The sequence below is a fragment of the Amyelois transitella genome, chromosome 17, assembly GCF_032362555.1.
Source record: "Amyelois transitella isolate CPQ chromosome 17, ilAmyTran1.1, whole genome shotgun sequence".
Taxonomy (NCBI): Eukaryota; Metazoa; Arthropoda; class Insecta; order Lepidoptera; family Pyralidae; genus Amyelois; species Amyelois transitella.
Window position 1 is genome coordinate 6,004,323 of NC_083520.1, and position 23,327 is coordinate 6,027,649.

The 23,327-nt window shown below is 36.3% G+C and overlaps 3 protein-coding genes across 3 annotated transcripts; 1 reads left to right on the plus strand and 2 right to left on the minus strand.

Annotated features, from left to right (window-relative positions):
- Window positions 1-2,866: 2,866 nt before the first annotated feature.
- LOC106139497 (iron-sulfur cluster assembly 2 homolog, mitochondrial) lies at window positions 2,867-4,840 on the plus strand. Its single transcript, XM_060948908.1, has 2 exons — window positions 2,867-3,304; window positions 4,298-4,840. The coding sequence occupies exons 1-2, from the start codon at window positions 3,057-3,059 to the stop codon at window positions 4,473-4,475; spliced, it is 426 nt and encodes a 141-aa protein (XP_060804891.1). The 5' UTR covers window positions 2,867-3,056; the 3' UTR covers window positions 4,476-4,840.
- Window positions 4,841-5,226: 386 nt separating this feature from the next.
- LOC106134280 (uncharacterized) lies at window positions 5,227-9,322 on the minus strand. Its single transcript, XM_060948907.1, has 4 exons — window positions 8,989-9,322; window positions 6,339-6,479; window positions 5,938-6,067; window positions 5,227-5,391 (listed from the first exon to the last, which is right to left on the minus strand). The coding sequence occupies exons 1-4, from the start codon at window positions 9,110-9,112 to the stop codon at window positions 5,328-5,330; spliced, it is 459 nt and encodes a 152-aa protein (XP_060804890.1). The 5' UTR covers window positions 9,113-9,322; the 3' UTR covers window positions 5,227-5,327.
- Window positions 9,323-12,029: 2,707 nt separating this feature from the next.
- Window positions 12,030-23,305, minus strand: LOC106134340 (succinate dehydrogenase [ubiquinone] flavoprotein subunit, mitochondrial). The gene is made up of 13 exons (XM_013334358.2): window positions 23,133-23,305; window positions 21,433-21,694; window positions 20,995-21,068; window positions 17,768-17,943; window positions 17,143-17,295; window positions 16,489-16,646; window positions 15,798-15,962; window positions 15,318-15,517; window positions 14,927-15,124; window positions 14,352-14,496; window positions 13,816-14,051; window positions 13,070-13,235; window positions 12,030-12,905 (listed from the first exon to the last, which is right to left on the minus strand). Exons 1-12 carry the CDS (start codon window positions 23,178-23,180, stop codon window positions 13,080-13,082), a joined length of 1,971 nt encoding a protein of 656 aa, XP_013189812.1. The 5' UTR covers window positions 23,181-23,305; the 3' UTR covers window positions 12,030-12,905; window positions 13,070-13,079.
- Between the last annotated feature and the right edge of the window lie 22 nt (window positions 23,306-23,327).

Genomic DNA, 23,327 nt, shown 5'->3' on the forward strand with positions numbered 1-23,327 from the left:
TGAAAGGAGAGTGAACCCGGGAACATGGTGAATGGAGCTTTGCATGCCTTTATGAGCAGTCAGAAACTATCCAAAAAGGCTCGACATTAATGTATGGGAGTGAAAGTTGGGTATGGCAAAAGAAGCATGAAAGCAGAATAAATGCAGTGGAAATGAGAGCGTTAAGGAGTTTGATGGGTGTGAAATTGAGTGACCGGATAAGGAACAGCGTGATAAGGGAATGTTGTTATGTGAAAGAAGATGTAGTTACAGGAATAGAAAAGGGTATGTTAAGATGGTTCGGTCATGTGGAGAGGATGAATTAAAGCAGGTTGACTAAGCAGATATACAAGGAGAGTGTGGAGGGAAAGGTCGGAGTGGGAAGACCTAGACGAACATATCTTGATCAAATTAAGGACGTCCTGGTAAAGGGTCAGGTCAAAAGTATCCGAAACCGCCGAGATTGCATGAAGAGTTATGAATGTGGATGAAGCGAAGGAAGTATGCAGAGATCGTGGCAAGTGGAAAGAGGTAGTCTCTGCCTACCCCTCCGGGAAAGAGGCGTGATTTTTATGTATGTAATTTGGATAATTTGTATACTTGTTCAAAACTTGAAGCTATCCTGTTTTTTTCTATGTACAGCATAAATCTGTGATATTTTTTAAGATATTCCTTTAAAAACGGTAGCGGTTAGAAAGTGCTTTGCGACTGCTGGATCGTATAATATTAATAAATTTAGAAGTTCAACGTAGTTACCTCGATTCAATGAACTAGTAGGTTCATCATGCCCTCCAAATGTTAATTCTCGCTTTGCAAGGAAACAAGTCACGACTATAAGTCGTTTCAGTACTTCGCGATTCTTTTTCACCTGCAGATTATGCTGAGAATTCAACATTCTAATTTGCGTACTAAGAGCTTCAACGATTCTCCCCTCGCCGAAATCCGTTAACTTAAGCACGCATTGCAAATGGGAAATGCTTTGTTTATGTTTTTCTGAGAAGTCTGTAAAGTGTTAAGATTATCCACACCTGTCGTGGCCAACCTTCCAGGTTGAATTAACTTGTGAAAATAGTAAACACGGCCAACAAAAAAGTATCATTTGTTTATCACAACCTGTTAACCATGAATATAAGGTATACTATACTGACTTTCTTTGAAATTTCTAGTATATTTTTTCATGCGATCTTTGTGCACAGTCTTTTAACCGCCTAATTTAGGGCAAGGACGTCCATTTTCCACTATCAACCGTTTTTCGGCAAACGATCTCGTCGTGGAAGGTCTTTCTAAAAGTTGTTGAATCACTCATATTTTCATGTCTATTATTAACTAAGTAATTACTTAATGAAACGTCAATTAAATCAATAGAAAGATAGAAACGTAACAAACACTATCATAAATCTACACTATCGTAAAAAACATGCGAAAAATCGTTAGGTAGTGCGCTATTCACAGTTTCAGACCCGTGTTTCAAATTCAGTAAGTAATTTATACTAGACGATTGAGAGGGCTCGCGGGTGGGCAGCCGAAGCGCATCGCATCGCAGCGCTCGCCACGGCCGCGGTGCCGACCGAACGCGACGACAATCGTGAACGCGAGTTGCGTTTGTGATAGATGACCGCAGCGCTCGTAAAATGCAATTATTATAACTAGGTCTAAATAATTAGGCGGTAAGTATACAATATTTTACATTTTATTTAATGCTTAAAAATTATGGTATGGCGGCGTCATACGCGCCATCTAGAAATCGCCTCTGAAATAATCTAATCTGTCACCCAAATAGTCATAAAATGTATTATAGCACGGTATATCAATATAATATGTAGGTATAGCTTCTTTTGTGACGGGCAGCACTTCGCTGCGACATACACCTACTGGCGATTACAAAGTACGGCTTGTACCCTGTGTTGCCGATTATAGATTGTAAAAAATAGAGTAGATTGTTGACATTTGCGTACATGTCGCTTACGTTTGAACGTTGTCAAAACAATTACGCTAGATAATGCTCACTCCGTTAATACCTACTTATGCATTAAACATAGCTTCATCTCCTTAACTAAACTACCACAGTTTGGTTTGGCGACAAAGATTTAGCGTGTTTCATTAACTACATAAACATTGAGAACATGATGAGAGGTCCCATTCTTTGGTGCTATTTTACAGGTTTAATTATTTATTGTCCTAGTTTTATTCCGTAGTTGCATCACCTTTAAAACCCTTCACCTGACTTTGACAGTGACATTTGGCATTACAGGTTAGTTGTGTTAGTGTTGGGAACTACATAACGAAAGTGAATTAAAAATGTTAAATGAAATATGAAACTACAAATAAATATATACATTTTAATATTGTGCCTGCGTCTTCGGTTGCCGTTTCATGATAAATGATCGAATACCTTTCATATTTTTTTTAAGAAATTCCCAGTTTAATGTATTAATTCCATTGACATTTTTAAACACTAGCGATTCTTAGAATGTTGTTTTTTATCGCTTGCACCAATTTTAAAATTGGACTTTTGCCCTATTCCGCGCGCTAATAACCTATATTTATTTTTCAGTTAATTATCTGTAAAATAAAAATGCTCATTGAGAGGCAAGAGTCAAGCTCGGGCCATACATATTTATCATTTATATCCTGTATCCTGTATGTATTTAATGTACTTTTTGAATTTTTTGTCTGGCTTTCAAAAACACTTGGTCATAAAGTCATATACAATATACAATTAATCAGATATGATATCCTTATCTTAGCTAGCCGATGTGCTGAGACCAACAACTTATAATTGTTTCGCAGTGATTTACTAGTACATTCACTTTTTCTTGAAAGTAAGTTTTTCCTAACATGCATAATATTATCGAATATGTATTGCCAATTCAATCTTATCCTATTATCGATAACTTTGGTAAACAACACTAGCTTCACTATTTAACTTGGTACCTAGTTTTGTTGTGTTATTTTGACCAATATCTATTTAGTTTGTAAATTTGACTTTTATTTATTTGAGTCAGTCTGTGCCTACGTATCTTTTCCCCTTCGTGACAATTTAATAATTCGGAATTATTGAAAAAGTAAATTAAAAGATGTTGAGAAGTAGGGATTTTTACAGAACTGCTTATAACTATGTTAAATCAGGATTTCTGTATTCTACCCAAGTCAGCACTTCGGCGGCGTCAGCAGCAGGTGTCTCTATCAGCGATAACTGTGTGAATAAATTAAAGCAACTCTGTGACGGCAACAATAACTTCCTTAGGCTATGTGTTGAAAGTGGTGGATGTTCTGGGTTTCAATATAAGTTTGATTTGGACAATAAAATTGCAGATGATGACAGGTAAGTTAGACCAACTTCATTTGTCCATTAAGAGAAAGAGTGTTTTGGTTCACTGACCGTGGGTTCTTATACATATCTTTAGCTATCTGACTCTGCTATCTAGGTATCGATTTGGATGGCACATATAGAGAGACTTACTTAGCAGCAGGTTTAAAATGGAATAAAATAATTATAATGAAATATACGTAATAACATTAATAATAGAATGAACAAAGAAGAATTGGGCATCATCAAATATACCAATTGCCAACAATAAGGGCAGTTTGTATTGAGCATTGGTGGTCGAATGGGTAAGGTGTTTGGTAAAATGTGTGATGCCCTAAAGGCACAGATTCAAATCCCATCGCAGTCATGTATGTCAGTCAATTTGGTAGTTGTGTACATTACATACATACATACATACATATGATCACGTCTATATCCCTTGCGGGGTAGACAGAGCCAACAGTCTTGAAAAGACTGAATGGCCACGTTCAGCTATTTGGCTTAATGATAGAACCGAGATTCAAATAGTGACAGGTTGCTAGCCCATCGCCTAAAAGAGGAATCCTAAGTTTATAAGCCTATCCCTTAGTCGCCTTTTACGACATCCATGGGAAAGAGATGGAGTGGTCCTATTCTTTTTTGTAATAGTGCCGGGAACCACACGGCATGTTGTGTACATTAGTTTGAATAAAAACTGATGCTCTTATGGTGAAATATCATATGAGGGAAAATATCATGAGGAAATCTACACATTAAGGCTATTGGATTTGTAAGCATGATTAATCCAATACAGGTTAAGTTTACCTGCAAAGGTTTTTATATGTCGAGAGAAGTACTTTTCATACAATATTACATTACAATTAATACCCTCTATGTTTCAGTTCTAAGACTTAGGCCTGTGATAATTTTTCTAATGGTGGTCCTGGCCAGTACATGGTTTAACAAAAAATTTAAGCACTAACAATTTAAATAGAATCTTGAACTAAAAGTGTGTTTATTTGATTTCAGAATTTTCGAGAAAGATGGTGTTAAAATAGTTATTGATGAGACATCTCTGGAATACATCAAAGGGTCGACAATTGACTACCACACAGAGCTGATACGGTCTGCTTTCCGAGTTGTTCAGAATCCAAATGCCGACCTTGGATGTTCATGTGGTGCCAGCTTCTCTATTAAAATAGATTAAAGATACCATGGCATGATACTACTGAAGATATTGATTATGATATGTTTGCTTATTTAAATCATTTTATATTTTTGTTAATATGTAATTGTTATGTATAATAATATAATATGTTCCTAATTCCTAGTCTATTTAAGAAAAATGTAAATAGTGTAGGTACATACATATTGATGGTATTATATATTAAATAGTACAGAAAATATAGAGACTTGAATTTGTTTATTAATTGTAGGAAGTAAACTATTTTGTCACGAGAACTAGCAAGGTTAATTTGCTATTTTTATTTTTCTCTTTAATTAATTATGTTATTTGGTTATAATGTGTAAAAACCAGTTTCAAAAATTATAACACTAACTATGTAAACTTTAGTTCGTTTTTTATATACATATTGCAGTACTGTGGCTGTCTTGAAATTTTTATTGAGAAGCAAATCTCATGGCACAAGAAGGGAAGTAGACAAATGTGCCTAATCCCTTGGAAGATTGTTACGACATCACATGGGAAAAATATGGAGTGGTCCTAAACAAGTACCAACCACAGCATTGCTTGTTAGTATGCTTATTATTTTAGAGGAATATTTAAAATATCTGCATTTCATCCTATTTATGTAAAATACGTAGTTGTTGTTCTGCAAATGTTTGAAGAATATGTTGATTCAAATTCAATCAAGGATCTCTGCGCACCAGAACACCACATTAATGGTATTGTTGTCGTTTTTATTTTTAAAAACTGTTTTAGGTCAGGTCATAAAGGAAAACAGTTTTTAATTTGCAGCTATTTAGTATTTATTTATAAAAGAAACATCTCATTATATAAACAGCTCGATGCAGCTTTTTATGGAGGGCCACACCCCATCTAAGGGCGGGAACATACGGGCAAAGTAAAAGGGCTTGCCCTATTTGCGGAATTGACAGCCGATCTGTAAATAATAATAAAAATGCTTCATAAATTTTATGTTAGCAATAAAATTAATTCTATTCAATTTATGTGCAATAGAGTTTGAAAACAAACAAAAAGTGTACTTAAAAATTTTACGTACTATCCTTCCTAAAGAGCTCGAGGCTCGCTTATTGCCACACACGGTGCGGCTCCAATCTGACCTTCGCTACATTGTTTTACAAGGGAACCTGACACAGCTTGGATCATGGTTGTTTTATTATGTAAATGTGGTTATTCCCTTTGTCGCGTTTTATCTCGTGGTCTTATTCAGAAGGACACGCCATAATTTTTTTTATTGTTTGCCGGCCTCTTTTTCACAGCAGTATTTTTATAAAACAAAGTTTGAGACGGTTCCGGGTTCGAAACCAGGCCAGGATTAGCCTGGTATCTTGGATATATGTTTTACCTACCTAAATGTATCATTTAAAAATATAGGATCGTTATGTAAGTAGGTACTTAAAATTTAAAGTTTGAATTTAGTTTTAGGCTATTTATATCTGTGTTTTTTTCCTTATATGGTACTCACGGCTGCAATTCCGCCTTGAAAGCGAAGTCATCCGTGACTTTCTTCACGTTGTGCGGCGAGTACCGATTGTAGAATCCCCAAATGCTGTTCATTAACTTGCTGTTGTACTTGAGTGGAGACAGCTCTGTTACTAAAAATAAATCTAGATAAGTATTGTAATACTTAATATATTAAGTAGTAATTAGTCTTACTTCCTATCTCCTAATTATAAATGCAAATAATATAAGGTAGGATAGTACTTTAATAAATGACTAGCTAGTCTATTGAATGGCTAAAAGAGAACTCGTTAAGTTGTTGAATGTAACGTTCAACATCTGAACCTGAACAACTCATGAAATACCTACTTACATAGGTTTTTCATGAAAGCACGAAGTTTATCGCGTGTCATAAATAACACTTACAAGCTGACAAGTTGAAGAACTTGGTGTCACCCTTGCTCTTAACGTTCGTGGTGATCTTCATGTCTTGACGCTGCGTCTCGCGGATACGTCCAGCAGAGAAAGCGGATGGGGGAATTGCGGCCATAGTCTTCGCCTGGCAGGCTGGAATAGGCAATCACACAAGCGTTCAATTCATTGCGGTAATTTTTTTTCTTACCTAGGCGACCTCACCCCAAAAGAAACTCAAGTTATTGGATTGAACGAAAGTACACAATACTTTTTTTTTGTTGTTTTTGAACAAAAAGAGAAAATAATTCACGATACAGAATACAGTTAGTACAACGGTGAATGCAAAGTGAATTTTTCTACTGATTTTTATGTATTAGCAACTTTATTTATTATTAAGCACTAATAGTTTGAACTAATAAAAAAATCTAGTCCTATCTCATGCGGCAAAAGTGCATCAAGGTTCTTTAACAAACATGATAACGTACCTAAATTTAACTTAATGACCTTTCTTTGTGACGTGCTTATCGGCCCATTGGAGTGGGTAAAATCAATGCTAATGTACTTACAGATACAAATTATTTAATCAATGTGAAGATTCATTCGACCCCCATGAGTGCTGACAAAAAGGTAGGTAGGTACTCATAGATGTACATTCTGTCAGAAAAGTATCGGGAATGGATTATTTATTTATGGTTCCAAATTCAAATTTTTGTTTTTTTTGTTGTTGTTAGATTGGCACAACTGTTTTCCATTTTGGCGCGGAGTTTGAGTTGCATCTGTTGTTTACATTAAATACAGTGCTATTTTTAGTTATATCATATCTAGTGTGTATTGCTAATTTCATAATGGATAAAAACATCGAACAAAGAGTTTGTCTTAAATTTTGCATTGCCAATGGAATATCGTGTTCGGAGTCACTGAAAATGTTACAGAAGGCTTACGGTGAATCGACTTTATCAATAACTCGTGCTTATGAGTGGTACAAAGCGTTCAAAAGCGGTCGAGATGTGATGGAAGATTTGCCTCGCTCTGGTAGGCCATCAACGTCTGCAACTGAAGTTAACATCGCAAAAGTGAAGGAAATAGTGACTGAAAATCCTCATTCAACTTTGAGAGAGATAGCCACCGAACTTTCTGTATCTCACGAGTCGATCCGTACCATTTTAACTAATAATTTGGGTATGAAACATGTTGCCGCTCGGCTAGTCCCAAAAGACCTGAATTTTTTTCAAAAACTCAATCGCATGAGAGTCGCTGAGGACATGCTAGAACGAGTCAATTCCGACCCAACATTCATGAAACGCATTGTTACTGGTGACGAGACGTGGGTTTACGAGTTTGACATGCAAACTAGTCAACAAGCTTCGGAGTGGCGCCTTCCAACTGAACCGAAACCGAAAAAACCACGCCAAAGTCGTTCAAAAGTCAAAGTCATGTTGACTGTTTTCTTTGACTATCGCGGTGTTGTGCACTCGGAATTCTTGCCGGAAGGTCAAACGGTAAATAAGGAATATTATTTGAGTGTTATGCGGCGTTTAAGAGAGCAAATCCGACGAAAAAGGCCAGATTTGTGGAAAGAAAATTCTTGGATTTTGCACCATGATAATGCACCTTCGCACAAGGCCATCATTGTGAACGAATTTTTAACCAAACACTCAACAAATACCATCGAGCAACCACCATATTCACCAGATATGGCTCCAGCCGACTTTTTTCTTTTTCCTAAACTCAAATTACCACTTCGTGGGACCCGTTTTCAATCGGTAGAAGACATAAAAGAGAATTCGCGGCGAGAACTGACCTCAATTCCGGAAACAGCGTTTAAAAAATGTTTTGATGATTGGATTATTCGTTGGCGTAAGTGTATCGTTTCTAAAGGAGCATATTTTGAAGGTGATAAAATAAATTTGGATGAATAACAAACAGTTTGTGTATTATTGATCTTTTCCTGCTACTTTCTTGACAGAGTAGTAAGTTATGATAAACTAGTGACTTATAATGATTTATTAAACTTACTAGAAGCCGCCCGCGACTTCGTCCGCATGGAAACCCTATCAATCCCGCGGGAACTCTGGGATAAAAAGTAGCCTATGTGTTATTCTGGGTCTTCAGCTACCTACATACCAAATTTCATGGTAATCGGTTCAGTAGTTTTTGCGTGAAAGAGTAACAAACATCCATACATCCATACAAACTTTCGCCTTTATAATAGTAGTAGGAAGTAGGATAAGAATTTAAGATGTAGGTACTAAGTAAATAAACAAATCTGTTGAAATTACCTAACTACTTACATCGTTTCGTAAATTTTTACATTGTCGATTTATCTATCGGATCCAAGCCCTCTAGAATATCAATTTTATAATGTTACTAGAGGCCGCCCGCGACTTCGTCCGCATGGAAACCCTATCAATCCCGCGGGAACTCTAGGATAAAAAGTAGCCTATGTGTTATTCTGGGTCTTCAGCTACCTACATACCAAATTTCATGGTAATCGGTTCAGTAGTTTTTGCGTGAAAGAGTAACAAACATCCATACAAACTTTCGCCTTTATAATAGTACCTAGTAGGATAGGATTTAGTGCGTTTCTTAGTCATTTCAGAATTATGACTTAGTGTGGGCCCTAGCCCTAAACTATCTATGTTGTAAGCTGTAAAAATATTACCTTTACACAGATTGAAGAAAATACTCCCAAGGGTCGAGTAAATCCGAATTTTGTCGGCTCCGACGACGGGGCCCCTGCAGACGCCGGTTGCTTTAGACACCCTGATTATTCTAGATAGCACCATGAAATCGCAAAGGAATTGAGCAGAAGATAGTCACAAGGGCGAGTAGATATTCAATGCGTAATGTGACGACGAATTCTTATCTTAGAGATCTGAGTTAGAAAAGTCAGTAAAATCTTCCAAATGAAGAGTGGAAGGTCTGATTTCAAAAAAACACGAGCAGTGCGGGTCGCGACAAAGATGCCACTGGTAAATCTTCAAAATGGCTGCGTTGATATGAAGATGCCACGCACGACCCTCTTATCACCAGTGTGGTTGCCGAGGCGGCGCAATAGTTCACGACTTAATTCAATTGAAATTGAATCCTAAAATGTTAGATTACATTTTGAAATAATGCTTTTAAATTTATGATAAGGTTGAAATCAAAACCATATAAGAATTAGGATAGATTTTTGATGCAGATATTAAAATAAACGATTTTAGAAATTTTTTATGGACTTTAATCGAGCTCGTATTTGAATATCAATTAGGTACCTACATCATGAAGCCATACAGTGGACGTGGCCTATTATTTTCGAGACTGTTGGTTATGTCTACTCGGCAAAGGATATATTGCCTACTTATATGTAGGTATATACATATGTCATGGGACTGAAACCAAGCAAAAGCTATAGCAGGTACCTATTTAAAATTTAAGACACATAATTTTAGAAATAGCCGAACACAAATCTACCTTAATATTATGTTTATGTAGGTATTTGTATGATAGCATTTTTCGCATGATACAAAGATGAGATGTTATAAAGATGTGATAAACAAGTTAATTTTGGGACAGAAATAAAAAACGCACCGAAGAAAACTTTTAAGTTGTACGTGGTACATATGTATCTAACATATGTACCTACCGCTTTTACCGCTACTACTTCGTTTTTATCACGCTGTCTCGTTTCACGTCATAATTCTTTTAATTATGACGTGAACAAAACAACCATAGTTAGTAGCGCAATAAAAATTTTACTTTATTTCCTTGCCTAATGGGCCAGACAAAGCCAACAGTTTATATCTTTGATCAAGTGATTATATCAAAGAAATTTTACTTAGGTCGATGATATTACATGTGCCTGTCTTGAATACAGATACCTACAATGGGCTTAATAGAAAATATTTAACCTTTATGAACCTGCCCTTCAATAAGCGCACCACCGATAGCTTTAATTATTTTAATCGATAAACACCAACTATTAAAGTCAACATGTTGAAATTAATACCTACGTTGAATCTCCGCGACTTCATTTCTCGGTTCTGTGGTGCCCCTAATAGAGGTAAAAGAACTGACCGAATTATACCAGCCTCAACTTTGATCCTTTTATTGATAACCTTTAGAATAAATAAAACAAAATAAAGACTGACGCATGTTCTGACAAAGTAAAATTTTCCTTTGTTCCAAAATTGGGCGATGGGCTAGCAACCTGTTACTATTTTCATCTAAAGTCTTTCATAAAGCCTAATAGCTGAATGTGGCCTTTCAGTCTTTTGATTACTGTTGCCTCTGTCTACCCCGCAATGGATATAGACGTGTTTATATGTTATGTCATGTTTGGCATGGTGATAGACGATGGTCTTTTTTGTCAAAGACTTACATAATGGACATTTATTTATTTTACTTTCATGATTATATCTCATAAGGAGGTAAGTATAACTTCTACATGTTTTCAAATTGTCTCTGAAGATAATCACTGTGGAATTCTCTTCCTGAATCTATTTGGAGGGCGCCCAATAGATTTGAATTCAAGGAGCAAGTCCATAATCTTCTTTTTGACCAGTAAACATGTGGTATATGTATGTTTATTTAATATGGAGTATAAATCTATAGTCATACCTACGTACATATGTAAACTATTATATGAAAGCGTATTAAGTAACCTTTTATTAATATTTATATATATTTTTAAAGTTTTCGCACCACCCGTACTGGATGTAGGTACAGTCAGTTTGGTCCAAAGGTTCGACTGGCAGTCCACTTGCTGTACATTTGATGGGTATAAAGTTAAAATAAATATGTGATATCTCGATGTATGCGCGTAGGTATAACGTCATTATGGAAAAGTTCATACATAGTGCGTCACACAGTTGCACAATTCTGATACATAATTTCCGCAACACTGTAACAGCCTATGTTATTAAACGAGCAATATTTGTACATATGTATATTTGTATACCCGGTTCTCGAGATTTGACATATATTATAGGGACACTTGATCGATCTAGCTGGGTCCCACCCACATACAAAGTTAGTTTTTCCCATATTTCTTACCAAAAATCATTTTCTCGTAATAGATAACTATCTATTACGAGAAAATGATTTTTGGTAGCAACTGCTAGAGATCAATAAATTCGCAGACGCGACGGTGTTAATGGATTTACTATTTTGTTGTTAAATTTTTCTGTCATTTTTTAAAAACTATGTACTTTTTTGACGTCCACCGACCATAGCTCGGTCACCCAGGTATTTTTAATAATAACAAACAGTAAATGACAATATCACACCTTTAAATATAATGTATTTAGAAAATTGTAAACCTTTGGCCGACGCAACTTATTGATATAAAAGTAGATTTACTCCTGCAGGTCTAATCAAACATCATTAAGAAAAAACAAAGTACACCTTTTTTAGGAGTACTACACTGTGGGATAAAAATTCACTACCGAGCACATGTATTCACACAACAAAATTAGAAGAGGATTCGTAGAGAAGGACCGTAATTTGCCATAGAAACAGGTGAAACTACGGGAAAAACTAGTATTAGTTAAGTAGTTGACTATTTTTTGTGTTATTTTGTCTATATCGTGATCTATGTTAAAAGGTCACATATCAGACAGGGACACTAGGTAAACAATATCGTTATCATTTTATTCTTAGAACAGAGATTAGGGTGAGATATTTCTCGTAAAATATTGAAGAGAATAAAAACAAGGCCAGTAACACAATTTCATTATATTCACATATTCTTACATCAAATCTGTATCCTTAAGTTCTACTCAGTTGTACCATAATTCACAGTTTATTCAAACAAAATTTCATAATACTGCGGAAATTTGAATAAAATAAAAATTTCGATTGATATAAAATTCGGAATTTACATAATATAAGTAGAAAGATTTGTTATCAGATATGAACAAGGAATTGAGGTAGGTACATTACGTAAGTAAAAATTTATAAAAACAACTTCCATGCAAAATTAAATAAAGCAGGTCTTCATTGCCAATTCAATATTTCGATTAAAAATTGAGATAAAATTTGTCGAGGTTGAATTTTTTACAAACGTTTTTCATAGTCATCAAATAGTAATATTTGCTTGACTCTTGAACAATACAAGCAGTAATATAAAAGTAATATCATAACATGTCCACGGGCAAATAAATACACAAGGCGAAACATTAAAAATGTGAGATTATGATACCGATATTTACACAATTTCGATTCATAAAAAGTGTTCTACTACATCTAATAGTATTACAAATACGCTTTCGAAATACGAAAAACATGTTTGTATTGAATTATTTTTTTTAAGTACCGTGGTGCGTTAAAAGTATATTTAATTTGTAATAAATGCTGATATTCACAGAAAAATATGACAGCAACGAAAACTTTTAATTCGAGGACATATGGTAACGATGTTTAAGGCATGCGTTTTGTACTCGCTAGCTCGGATCATTTGTGGAGGTTTTTCGTACTTGTAGCGCTTCGACAGTCTAACTATAATAAATTACATGATATAAATAATCGCAACTTAATGAACACCATGTGATCGAGTGGCGCTGAAAATACTGATCGACTCGGTCAGCGTAATTATACCTGAAACAATAATAATAAATTACATTATAGAAATTTGTATTCTTAAATTTAATACAGTGTCTTTGTATTTGATACTGGGATATTTAAACTCCTAAGTTTGGCATTTTCTCTCTCTAACTTAAGAAACAGACCAATAAAAGCTTTTTATAAATCCAAATCCTCACCTAGATCGTCTCAATACGTCCTGATGACGGGCGGCACAGTCTTGCACTCCTGCGCATTGAGTGTGTTATCTATGACGGGCCTGTAACTCAGTTTGGTCTCTCCTGTTTCCACATTGGTCTCCGCTAGTGTGTGCTTTCTCCAATGTTTCTCGAATGGAAGTTTTGTCTGTAATAATAATAGGTTTTAGTGACAATAACGGTTTATAGAAAAGTTTTAAGACGGCAGTGAAAAGTGAAAGTTCCCAAGAAAAACAAAACTGTGATACACAGAGTGGCATCCATTCTAATCCTGCCACGGTCTTGTCAAAATGCCTTTTTTCTGAGTTTTGCAAGTTGAATTCTATGCAGCTTGCGATACGGTACCATCTACCTTTTAACAATGCAATTTGCTTTGTGACAAGTATCCTTCCCCCTATAAATACTTGAAGAGGTCAACCTTGTACTTTCTGGTCTTGTAGTACTCCCGCGCGTGCGAAATAAAAAAATGGAATTCACGTTTTCTTGATAACCACTTTTCAAGTGAAAGCTGTCTAGGAACAAGTATTCGCCTGTCCTTTCAAAGATTTGAAAGGGATGAATTTCATAACTTTGAAGTACATAGTCAAATTCATCCCTCTTGTTTGCCTATTTAATCTAAAAGACTATCTGATCGCTCTCTTTTCTCTGCTTTTTCTATTTCTCCCTTAAATATTGGAACTTTCTTACGTTACTAATACCGAATCTCGAATAATAAATATTCTAGTCACCTGTCCCTCCAAAGGCTTGGAGTAATCAAATTCATCCCTCCTGGTCTTGAAGTCCTCCCGAGCATGCGCCCCGCGGGACTCCTGCCTCGCCAGCGCCCCCTCTACGATCTGAACGGCGTTTATCAATAAATTCTGAAGTTCGAGCGTCTCCACTAGATCGCTGTTCCAAATCAATGAGCGATCGGACACTTTCACGTCCGCTATCTGTTTGTAGATCTCGTGGATTAGTTTCTGGCCTGCAAAATGTGACACAGTAATCTTTATATTTTAGTAAAAGGGAAGAAAAATATAAGAATGAAGTTATGATTAGTTTAATAATATAATAGCGTCTCTACTAGATCGTTGTTCTATTTTAAAGAGCGATCGGAATTTTCATGTTATCTGTTTGTAGATCTTGTGGATTAATTTCTGGCTTTTGGTAACAGGAGGAAAAATCGTAGAATGAAAATGGAACTAGTTTAGTAATAGAAACACTTCACGTCCCCCGTCCACCAGATCAAATAATAGAGCTACTGCCCTTTAACTATACACCATACCAGCTTCGAGCGTGCTTTGTTGTCGGAAGACGGCGGCGTTGGTCTGCATGCACTTCTGCATGCGCAGGCGCAAGTCCGCGGTGGCGATCGAGCCGTTCGAGTAGCGGACGCGGTCCAGGTTCGCAATGCTGGCTTCACCGGTCGACTGGAATATAATTACAGGTTTTGTACTAAATAATAATTTCTAGCTGAATACATTAATAATTATAACTATGTATTTATTTCAAACTCAGCACGACAGAACTTTCTTATATTATTTGCGCACAAATGAATTAATTAACCATCATCATCATGTTTCTGTTGTCACCGTGCGACTCACCGATACATCCGGGTTAAAATAAAAGTACGTTACGTGCGCGTTTAATACCTGTATTATTCATGAACAGTATAATGCAAAGCCAAAGTCTAAAATCAGTAAAATTGTTGTTCGTGTTGTGTTAATACATACATACACATGGTCACGTCTATATCCCTTGCGGGGCAGACAGAGCCAATAATAAGTCTTGAAAGGACTGAATGGCCACGTTCAGCTATTGTGTTGATGAAGATTTTTAATAAACAAAAAGTTAGCTTACGTTCTTGAGAGGTGCTTGCGAATCGCCCGGCTTGGCGATTTCGGCGATGGTGAGCGCGCACGCGCGGCCGAACACGACCAGGTCCAGCAGCGAGTTGGCGCCCAGCCGGTTGGCGCCGTGCACGGACGCGCACGACGCCTCGCCCGCCGCGAACAGCCCGGGCACGATGCGGTCCGCGCCGTTGTGGTGGGTCAGCACCTTCAAAGTTTATATAGCAATGGGATAAATAACTTCATGATATCTTTTTAGATAGTTTGAAAAGTGCAGTCTCTGAAGAAACACAGTAAAGGATGCATCCAGGAACGAGGGAACATTCTTAATTTGTCCAATGGAATTGGGGCGATCGTGAATTGAACCTTAGGTCCGAGCCCGATTTTTAAACATATATTACCTCCCCTCTATAGTTGGTAGGAGTGCCTCCCATGTTGTAATGCACGGTTGGTAACACAGGAATGGGCTCCTTGGTGACGTCGACGCCCGCGAAGATCATGGCGGTCTCGGAGATGCCGGGCAGCCGCTGCTTCAGCTGGTCCGGCGGCAGGTGGTGCAGCTGCAGGTGCACGTGGTCCTTCTCCGGCCCGCAGCCGCGACCTGGTTGATAATTACAAGTGAATAATAAGAATACCTGTTTTTGGTGCTTCAACTTACTTTTATCAGGAGCTTTATTGTCGTTGTATTTGTCAATTATTATTACGACGTGGTCACGTAATAAAAGTATAATTATGAAGCTTGATTGAGTGATTATGACTATGTGCTGAGGTTCTTTACCTAATCTTAATGTAATGAAGGCGCTTTTCGTCCGTTGGCGGAATAATTGACAGCGGCAATCTAATGAACTTCTATAGAAACAAACGCGAAAATATGAACTTACCCTCCATGATCTCTACGGTCATGGCCCTAGAGACCACGTCCCGGCTGGCGAGGTCCTTGGCTACGGGTGCGTACCGCTCCATGAACCTTTCCCCTTTGGCGTTCACCAGGAATCCACCTTCACCACGGCAACCTTCCGTGATCAGGCAGCCGGCGCCGTAGATACCTGGAATAGTATTGTAAGTTGATGAACATTTTACTTTACGGCAAAACAAGCATAGTATACCGGCCCACTGAATATATACACGCCTCACACTCGCACCAATAGTGTGACAGTCGGCCGCCATTGCGTCATAGCTTATCTCATTTTTTGTCATCACACATGCGTACAATGCGGCCATTACGATGCTTCACTTTATTACGAGCCACACTACGTCTGCCGGAATATCTTCTTAACAACTAAAAGTTATTAACTATTAATGAAAGGGCCGTCATCCTCCTGTCATTTAAAGTGCTCATGTCCCCCTATGACCACAATACAGAACTGTGTAATTAATAAATGAAATGATCTCCCTAACCTTGTTAACAGAGCAATATAAAACAACTTGAACAATGCCTGCTGCAAAACATGGCAGTAGTTATTGCCTAAATCTAAAATTATTGCCACATCCACTCCTGTGAGAACTACCTAGAAGATGGACTGAAACAGATTCCCACTACAGCGTCACATTTGGACAGTCCCCAAGACTCACCGGTGGGGTGGAACTGCACAAACTCCATGTCCTCGTTCTGCAGGCCGGCGCGGGCCGCCATGGCGGTGCCGTCGCCGGTGCACGTGTGCGCGGACGTGCAACTGAAGTACGCGCGCCCGGTGCCGCCCGTCGCTAGGATCGTGTTCTTCGCTTGGAACCTGCGAGATCAGTTTAACTAGCAGATTGGGTCTTGAGGATTAGTAGTAAGAGTGCTTGTTTGTAAACTCTTTATTGCACATAAATAAAAATATATAACAAGGTTTGTTGTCATTTTTGCTACGAGGATGCGCTAGTTTTTAAGACTTTATCAGCCATTTGATTTTATCTTTTAATTCAGTGAACTCATTTAAGAAGTTAATTTGCGTCGTGGCTCTGTAAATCATTTCTCATAACTTTTTGTGATAATACCAAAGATTTACAGACAGGATGTCCATCATGCAGGCCATCTAAGATAACATTGTTTACTTTAATTTACTTAATTATGTATTAAATAATTCTTCAACATTTAAAGTAAGTATGTATCTACGGTATATAATTACCAATGTTGTCACAACACATTTGTAATTACCTTCTAAAATTTACTTAATCACGATATCCATTAACAACGACAAACAATATTTGATTACCTACTAATATCATTAAAATTGACAATACCTGTGTAGAGTTCCGTCTTCGAGGTTAAGCGCGATGCATCCTTTGCAAACGCCGTCTTCCATCAGTAGATCCATTGCGAAGTATTCGATGAAATATTCGCAGTCGTAGCGGAGAGACTGACCGTACAGTGTGTGGAGAAGGGAGTGGCCCGTTCTGAAATTATCACAAGATTATTACTTGTTTTATTAAATTATGCCATAGGCGGAGAAGATAGGGCAAAACGATGAACACAAGTGAAACATAATTTTGAAAATAATATATAGACCTTTGGGGTTGTCATGTCTATTAGCTGCTTTTACATTAAGTAGTAGATTAAATAGAATTGGCACCTGACTATTCTATTTTCTAAAGGTTGTATGATAGAGAATGCTATTAGCAATAAGGTCCCCTATTATACCAATAAAGTTTTAAATAAATAAATTCATTCTATCACCGGGAATTTAAAACCAAAGAAATTGTTGCTTTTTAATATTTTCATTGAATTGAAAGCCCCCAGGGTCAGCTAAAACAGAATAGTTGTACTGTACACTAACAGTTGTTGTAAACTGCAATGCCAATGTCGTTAAATACTAGGAGTTGTATGCCTTTTGACGATACTTACAGGGAATGTTGTTAAATACATTACCTGTCAGCCACAGCGCAGCACCTGTGCGCCTGCCCTCCCTTGCCGAACTTGAGGGACTGCCCTCCAAAGGCGCGCTGGTAGATACGCCCCTCGGGGGTGCGGGAGAATGGCATGCCGTAGTTGTCCAACTCGATTACCGCGTGCGGCGCCTCTCGTGTCATGTAGTGAATCGCGTCCTTTAAACATGGTTTATTTAAGCATCATAACTTCAAACAAATAGAACTAGAGTACAATTTCCGTTATTCGAGGACATTCTATATGTATACATACATATAGTCGCACGTCTTTATCCGTTACGGGGATAGATATCAGGGGTAGACAGGCAGTTTCAAAAAGGCTGAAAGGTCAGTTTAGCTACATATGTATATTAATGACGAGGACTGTAAAACAACGACTGTCCTGTATCACTTTTGGTCCAGTTGCCCGCCTATTATGCTCGTCTAGCTTAAATTACATCTATAAGTCGCAATAGAAAGTCTATGAGCCAGACAATCCTGGCATCTTTTCAAGATATTTATTGCAATGTTGTTGACATACCAACTGTTGTGTTCAAGCATGTAGGCAACTTTTTTTATATATATTTAGTTATTTATTGTATGTATATAAATATTAACAGGCCAAGCCAGCTGGGAAATATATGCATATGTATGTCATAGCAACGGTTGCCATGATTGGTGATGTTGTTGTTGTTTTGATGAAGAAAAAATATCAGATTTTTATTCTTAAATATTTTTAGTTGATTTCCAAAAATATAGTGCATTTTCATTGGATTATTTCTCTCCTCTGTTCTCCTTCTGTCTTCTGTAGTGTATATTCCCGATTTTTCCACTATACTTCCTACAAAGCAGTACCTAATGGCGGTGCTTTAATCCCGAGGGTCGCGGGATTTAATATCGAGACAATCATACCAGCTTGTTTAGATGTTCTCAGATTGAATAGGACTTCGCAAATAAAGACTTTGAGATGTTTTATTTAATATAACCGGGGATTTGATGACTCTATGATTAAACAATTTATTAACAATACAACAACTTTTTTTTGCACCACAATAAATAACAGCAAACTCACATGTAATACAAACATTGCAGCAAAAGGCGACCTAGTAACAATAATAATTAATTTCAAAATTTCAAAACGTTGGTTAACAAAAATATGAAGTCTATTGTAATTTATTATTGTTTCTAAAGAAATAATCATAGTTTGGCGAGACCAGCTAGGTAGCAGTTTGAACAGTAATTACTAAGTCTGCTGCTAATAGCCATAACAAATTGTAGACCACAATGATAAAACGAGCAAAGTTGCCAAGGTTATCACTATCAGTTTAAATTGAACACCGCATCACAGGACGCATTATGCACCGATAACTTCTTATAGGTAGCTATTCATTTTTGGTCGAGATAAGCTTTACTTACTAAGCATATATGACTATCACTTAATTTTTATAAACAGCTATCAGCTGATAGAACTTTATACGGAGATAAGTTTGTTTTTGTTGTTAAAAATAAATACCTACTAATATTTACCTTGTCATGGTTTTACTATAAGACATCGATTGTTACGCCATTCACATGAATGAATGCATGTGTTACTACAATGACTTGTAATTAATTATTGTAAATACATAAATTATATAATATATTACAGTTCAATGCACTTGTATTTGCATACAATATGTAAATTTTTATTTTTTCCTTATGGCAATATATAGTCATAGGTACAGTCAGTAGTACATATTTATCCGATGCTGTGTTCCCGTGAGGCTGTCTCGTTTTGAGTAAGTAAGTTTATAACATATAATAATTGTACCTATATTTTGCTGAGGACAATCTCCGTTGAAGTTGAACATGATCGAATGTACGTAAAACGTGTAGGACAATAGAGAATGACGTTTCAGTTTTTTTTTATTTTCAAAGATAAGCTCTTTGCAATTGTGAGCGTAACGTTTTTAGCTTATAAAATTTGCTTAAGTATGTATACTAGATTTCATGCCAGAAAATATACTTTGCTTTAGTAGCAAGCATGCTTTTCTTTAATGGTTTTTGGTTTCTAATTAAAATGCCGTGTGGTTGCTGGAACTTTAGAATAGAACCAACTCCATATCTTTTCCATGGATGTCGTAAAATCGACTGAGGGATAGGCTTATAATCTTGGGATTTTTCGGCGATAGATAGGCGATGGAATTGAGGTTCCAACCTCAATTCCATCATTTAAGCCGTATAGCTGTACATTACCTTTCAGTCTTTATGAGACTGTTGGCTCTGTTTACCCCGCAAGGCATAAAAACGTGATTAAATTAGTGTATATTGTAGAATGTCTACATCACGTGATTTAATATTTCCAGCCTATGTATGTAATCAAGTTTGATAATGACCAAAGTGAGAATTTCCACGGTTTTATTACCCTAACCTTTGTCCAGTCGTATTTATTATTGAATTTAAGTGTAAGTTATTTTCGTATTTTATTTAACTAGCTTATGGCAATGGGCATGCAATACATAAAGAATTCGGGAAATCCTCTCAGTCACCATTGTAGTGCTCCCAAAATCTGCGTTTATGTGGAGTGACCTTTGCATGTGTGGCAGTGTGTTCTTTGTCAGAATAACGAGTTTGTCTTCTAACAGAGGGGTTCGTGCGAGTTTAACTCGATAAAACTCAACTGGCAAGTAAACGCGAATTTGTATGTCATTTAATCAGAGCCACCGCTTAATTACGCGATTGACGGGTTTGATCGAGTAAAAATCGCACTACTCACACACTCAGGCTCTATGTACTTCAATAATTATATAAAATGTTAGAATATTCGATTAGTGTGGTCATATTTTAATTTAATCAAATGAATTGTTATTTTTTTCATAATTTACGGGAGTAGTTATAAACATAAAATACGAGTGTTGAGATTTTACAGCATTGATAAACACGTTTATCTCAGAAAAGAGCAAAAAAAAAAATGTGTGAGTAATTATAGTAATTAAATCAAATAATTGCTTATATAATAAAGTGCTTTTTGTTCAAGGTTGTAGGAAGGAGGTATGCAATGATTTATCAGAAAATTACTGATTTTATTTAAATATTTCAAGAACCTAGTACCAATGTAAGTTTGTTTATCACCTTTCATGTCTAAAAAGGTAATAATATTCATTAAGAAATTTAAGGCGGCCTTGTACGTTTGAGAAACTAAAACTAGTTTGAAGCAAGTAAGTGCTCATAATGACAATGATAAAATCACACCTGATCTCCCAGCCAATCGGATCCCTTCACAGTATCGTACATATGCCACAACCAGTGGTCTTCTTCCATGTTACCTGAAAAAAACAAATTTATCTAGTTCCACACACTTATTCAATACAAATATTATTAAATGAATTGGCTTTTAGAGGATTTGATGGCAGCTTATCATATATGCCATTTCTTAATCACAATTTAAATTAACAAATTAAAACATGTGGGTAGTAACAAAGAAGTGTAATTTTTCAACACATCTTGATATAAGCAATTAAGTTTCCTTCACATTTTATGAACCTGCTTTAAAGAAGAAAATAATAACAGCAGAATATAAAAAAAAATTCTTTAGCACCATTTCCATTTTTTTGTAACTAATTTAAGTAAAAAAAATTTTTTTCTCCAGCCAAGAACTTTTTCACCTAACAATATTAAAAAAAATATTACCTAGAGCAGCATTTATGCCACCCTGGGCCGCTACTGTGTGGGACCTTGTGGGGAACAGCTTCGTGACAACAGCAGTCTTGAATCCCTCTTGAACTAAACCAAAGGCAGCTCGGAGCCCGGCACCACCCGCTCCAATCACCAAGGCATCATGCTTGTGGTCTATGACTGTGTATGCTTTTGTTGTGTTGCTGTTCGCCGAGGCATCTTTTGCTGGCCGTGCACCTCCAACAGATACATGGAGATTTCGGTATAGGTGTGTAGCCTACAATAATAAGTAAAGGAAAGGTTGTAGAATATCTTACAGGCATGGCAAATAGGCGGCAACCAATGTAAAATAACAGTATTTTACTTATTAACTTACATATAGATATAAATAATTCAACAGAGCAGATTAAGAATGTCATATTTTTATATTTTTTTAATCTAAATATTCTTGTACGGAGTAGAATGACATGTTTATAAAAATTCTTTCCTACTTTCTTTCCTTATAGAACTTTCTTATTATCACATCTTAGTCAAAGCCAACAGTCTTAAAACGATAAAACCATGTTCAGCTGTATGATGGAATTGAGGTTCTGCTAGCCCATTGCCTAAAAGAAGAATCCCAAGTTCTCAGTTCTTCTTCTTTTTCTCTACCCTTGATTGAAGAGAAACAGTAGGTACCTAATTGAAGTCTATGCTTAAGATGTATGGTTAATCAGGTTTCTTGCTGTTCTTGCACCAATTGCATGGAAGTGAAAGATAAGATTACAATGATCTTTTTGATTTTATATTGAATATGCTATAGCTTGTGACTTCATTCGCACATAAAAGTTCTCTGATAAAACTGTCCCCCTGTATTGCCCCTTAGAGGGGTGGAATAGGAATTCTTGTTTACAAGTTTTTAAGTTGGACCAAGCCTCACATTTTTGAGAGCACCATATTTAAATCAGAGCAATAGATTTGGCATGATGCAGGTATAAACATACAGTCTGAAATTCTAAAAATCACATTTCCTATAGAACCCCCATTTTTACTTTTTGCCAATATCTTTTAAGTCCAGTCTGCAGTCAGTTATTATTTTATTATATGTATAGATGAAAACTAGTACATAAAAAGTAGTGAAATGGTTAAGGTATTTATCAGGTGAAAAACCCTTTGCAGAGGGAGAAACAGAGATAAACAAAATTTTTAAGTAAGTTCTGTTATAATAATGTGCAATATTTTTTGAACAAATAGATTCCATGTAAACATCTCATAATCGTGTCACAGTAAGTGATGAAGGTGCACAGAAATTGATTTTTTCTGGGGATATAATCTGTTAGAAAATTGTAGGGTAAAGATAATTCAGGATGTTGAAATAAAATTGTGAAATAGGTAAATGTAGGTATTAAAAAAGCAAACGATAATAAATTCTTATGAACTCCCACATTCAAGATTAATCTTTCACATCTTTGTGTGTTCTTAGATGGCACCTTCCACAACTATACCTACTTGGAAGACCGGGGTTCGCCATTATATTAAAGATTAAAATATTGTAAAGTTTAAAAATACACACACATAATATTTCAAACAATAGTAAATTATTTTAGAAATAAAATTTATGTAAGTTTATTAGTTTCGTACGTTGAGGAAAATAAAGGGATAGAAAGAATGTGGTCTACTGTACCAAAACATATTACATAACAAATTCTAGTTCAAGTCAATTTTAGGAAACCAACCAGTGAAGCAGGACTCTTGGATACGGCGACTTTAATTAATGCGCTCATGATGGAACTCTCTATCCGCACCGGAGCACAAAATTAAAATTTGTTTTTGGATAAATTCACATTCACGCGCACCACAAGATTTCGTTGCCAAATTCTTTGCTGTCAAAATTAGTTTTGTTTCACTCATGGGTTTTTTTATTGACATTT

Coding starts and splice junctions, on each gene's coding strand:
- LOC106134340 (XM_013334358.2), bottom strand. CDS start 23,180: ATGAGCGCATTAATTAAAGTCGCCGTATCCAAGAGTCCTGCTTCACTG. Junction 16,647..17,142: donor GAAGACGGAACTCTACACAG/GTATTGTCAATT, acceptor CTGATCTCGCAG/GTTCCAAGCGAAGAACACGA. Junction 15,125..15,317: donor CTACCAACTATAGAGGGGAG/GTAATATATGTT, acceptor TAAACTTTGAAG/GTGCTGACCCACCACAACGG.
- LOC106134280 (XM_060948907.1), bottom strand. CDS start 9,112: ATGGTGCTATCTAGAATAATCAGGGTGTCTAAAGCAACCGGCGTCTGC. Junction 6,480..8,988: donor TTTCTTCAATCTGTGTAAAG/GTAATATTTTTA, acceptor TGCCTATTCCAG/CCTGCCAGGCGAAGACTATG. Junction 6,068..6,338: donor GTTCTTCAACTTGTCAGCTT/GTAAGTGTTATT, acceptor ATTTATTTTTAG/TAACAGAGCTGTCTCCACTC.
- LOC106139497 (XM_060948908.1), top strand. CDS start 3,057: ATGTTGAGAAGTAGGGATTTTTACAGAACTGCTTATAACTATGTTAAA. Junction 3,305..4,297: donor AAAATTGCAGATGATGACAG/GTAAGTTAGACC, acceptor ATTTGATTTCAG/AATTTTCGAGAAAGATGGTG.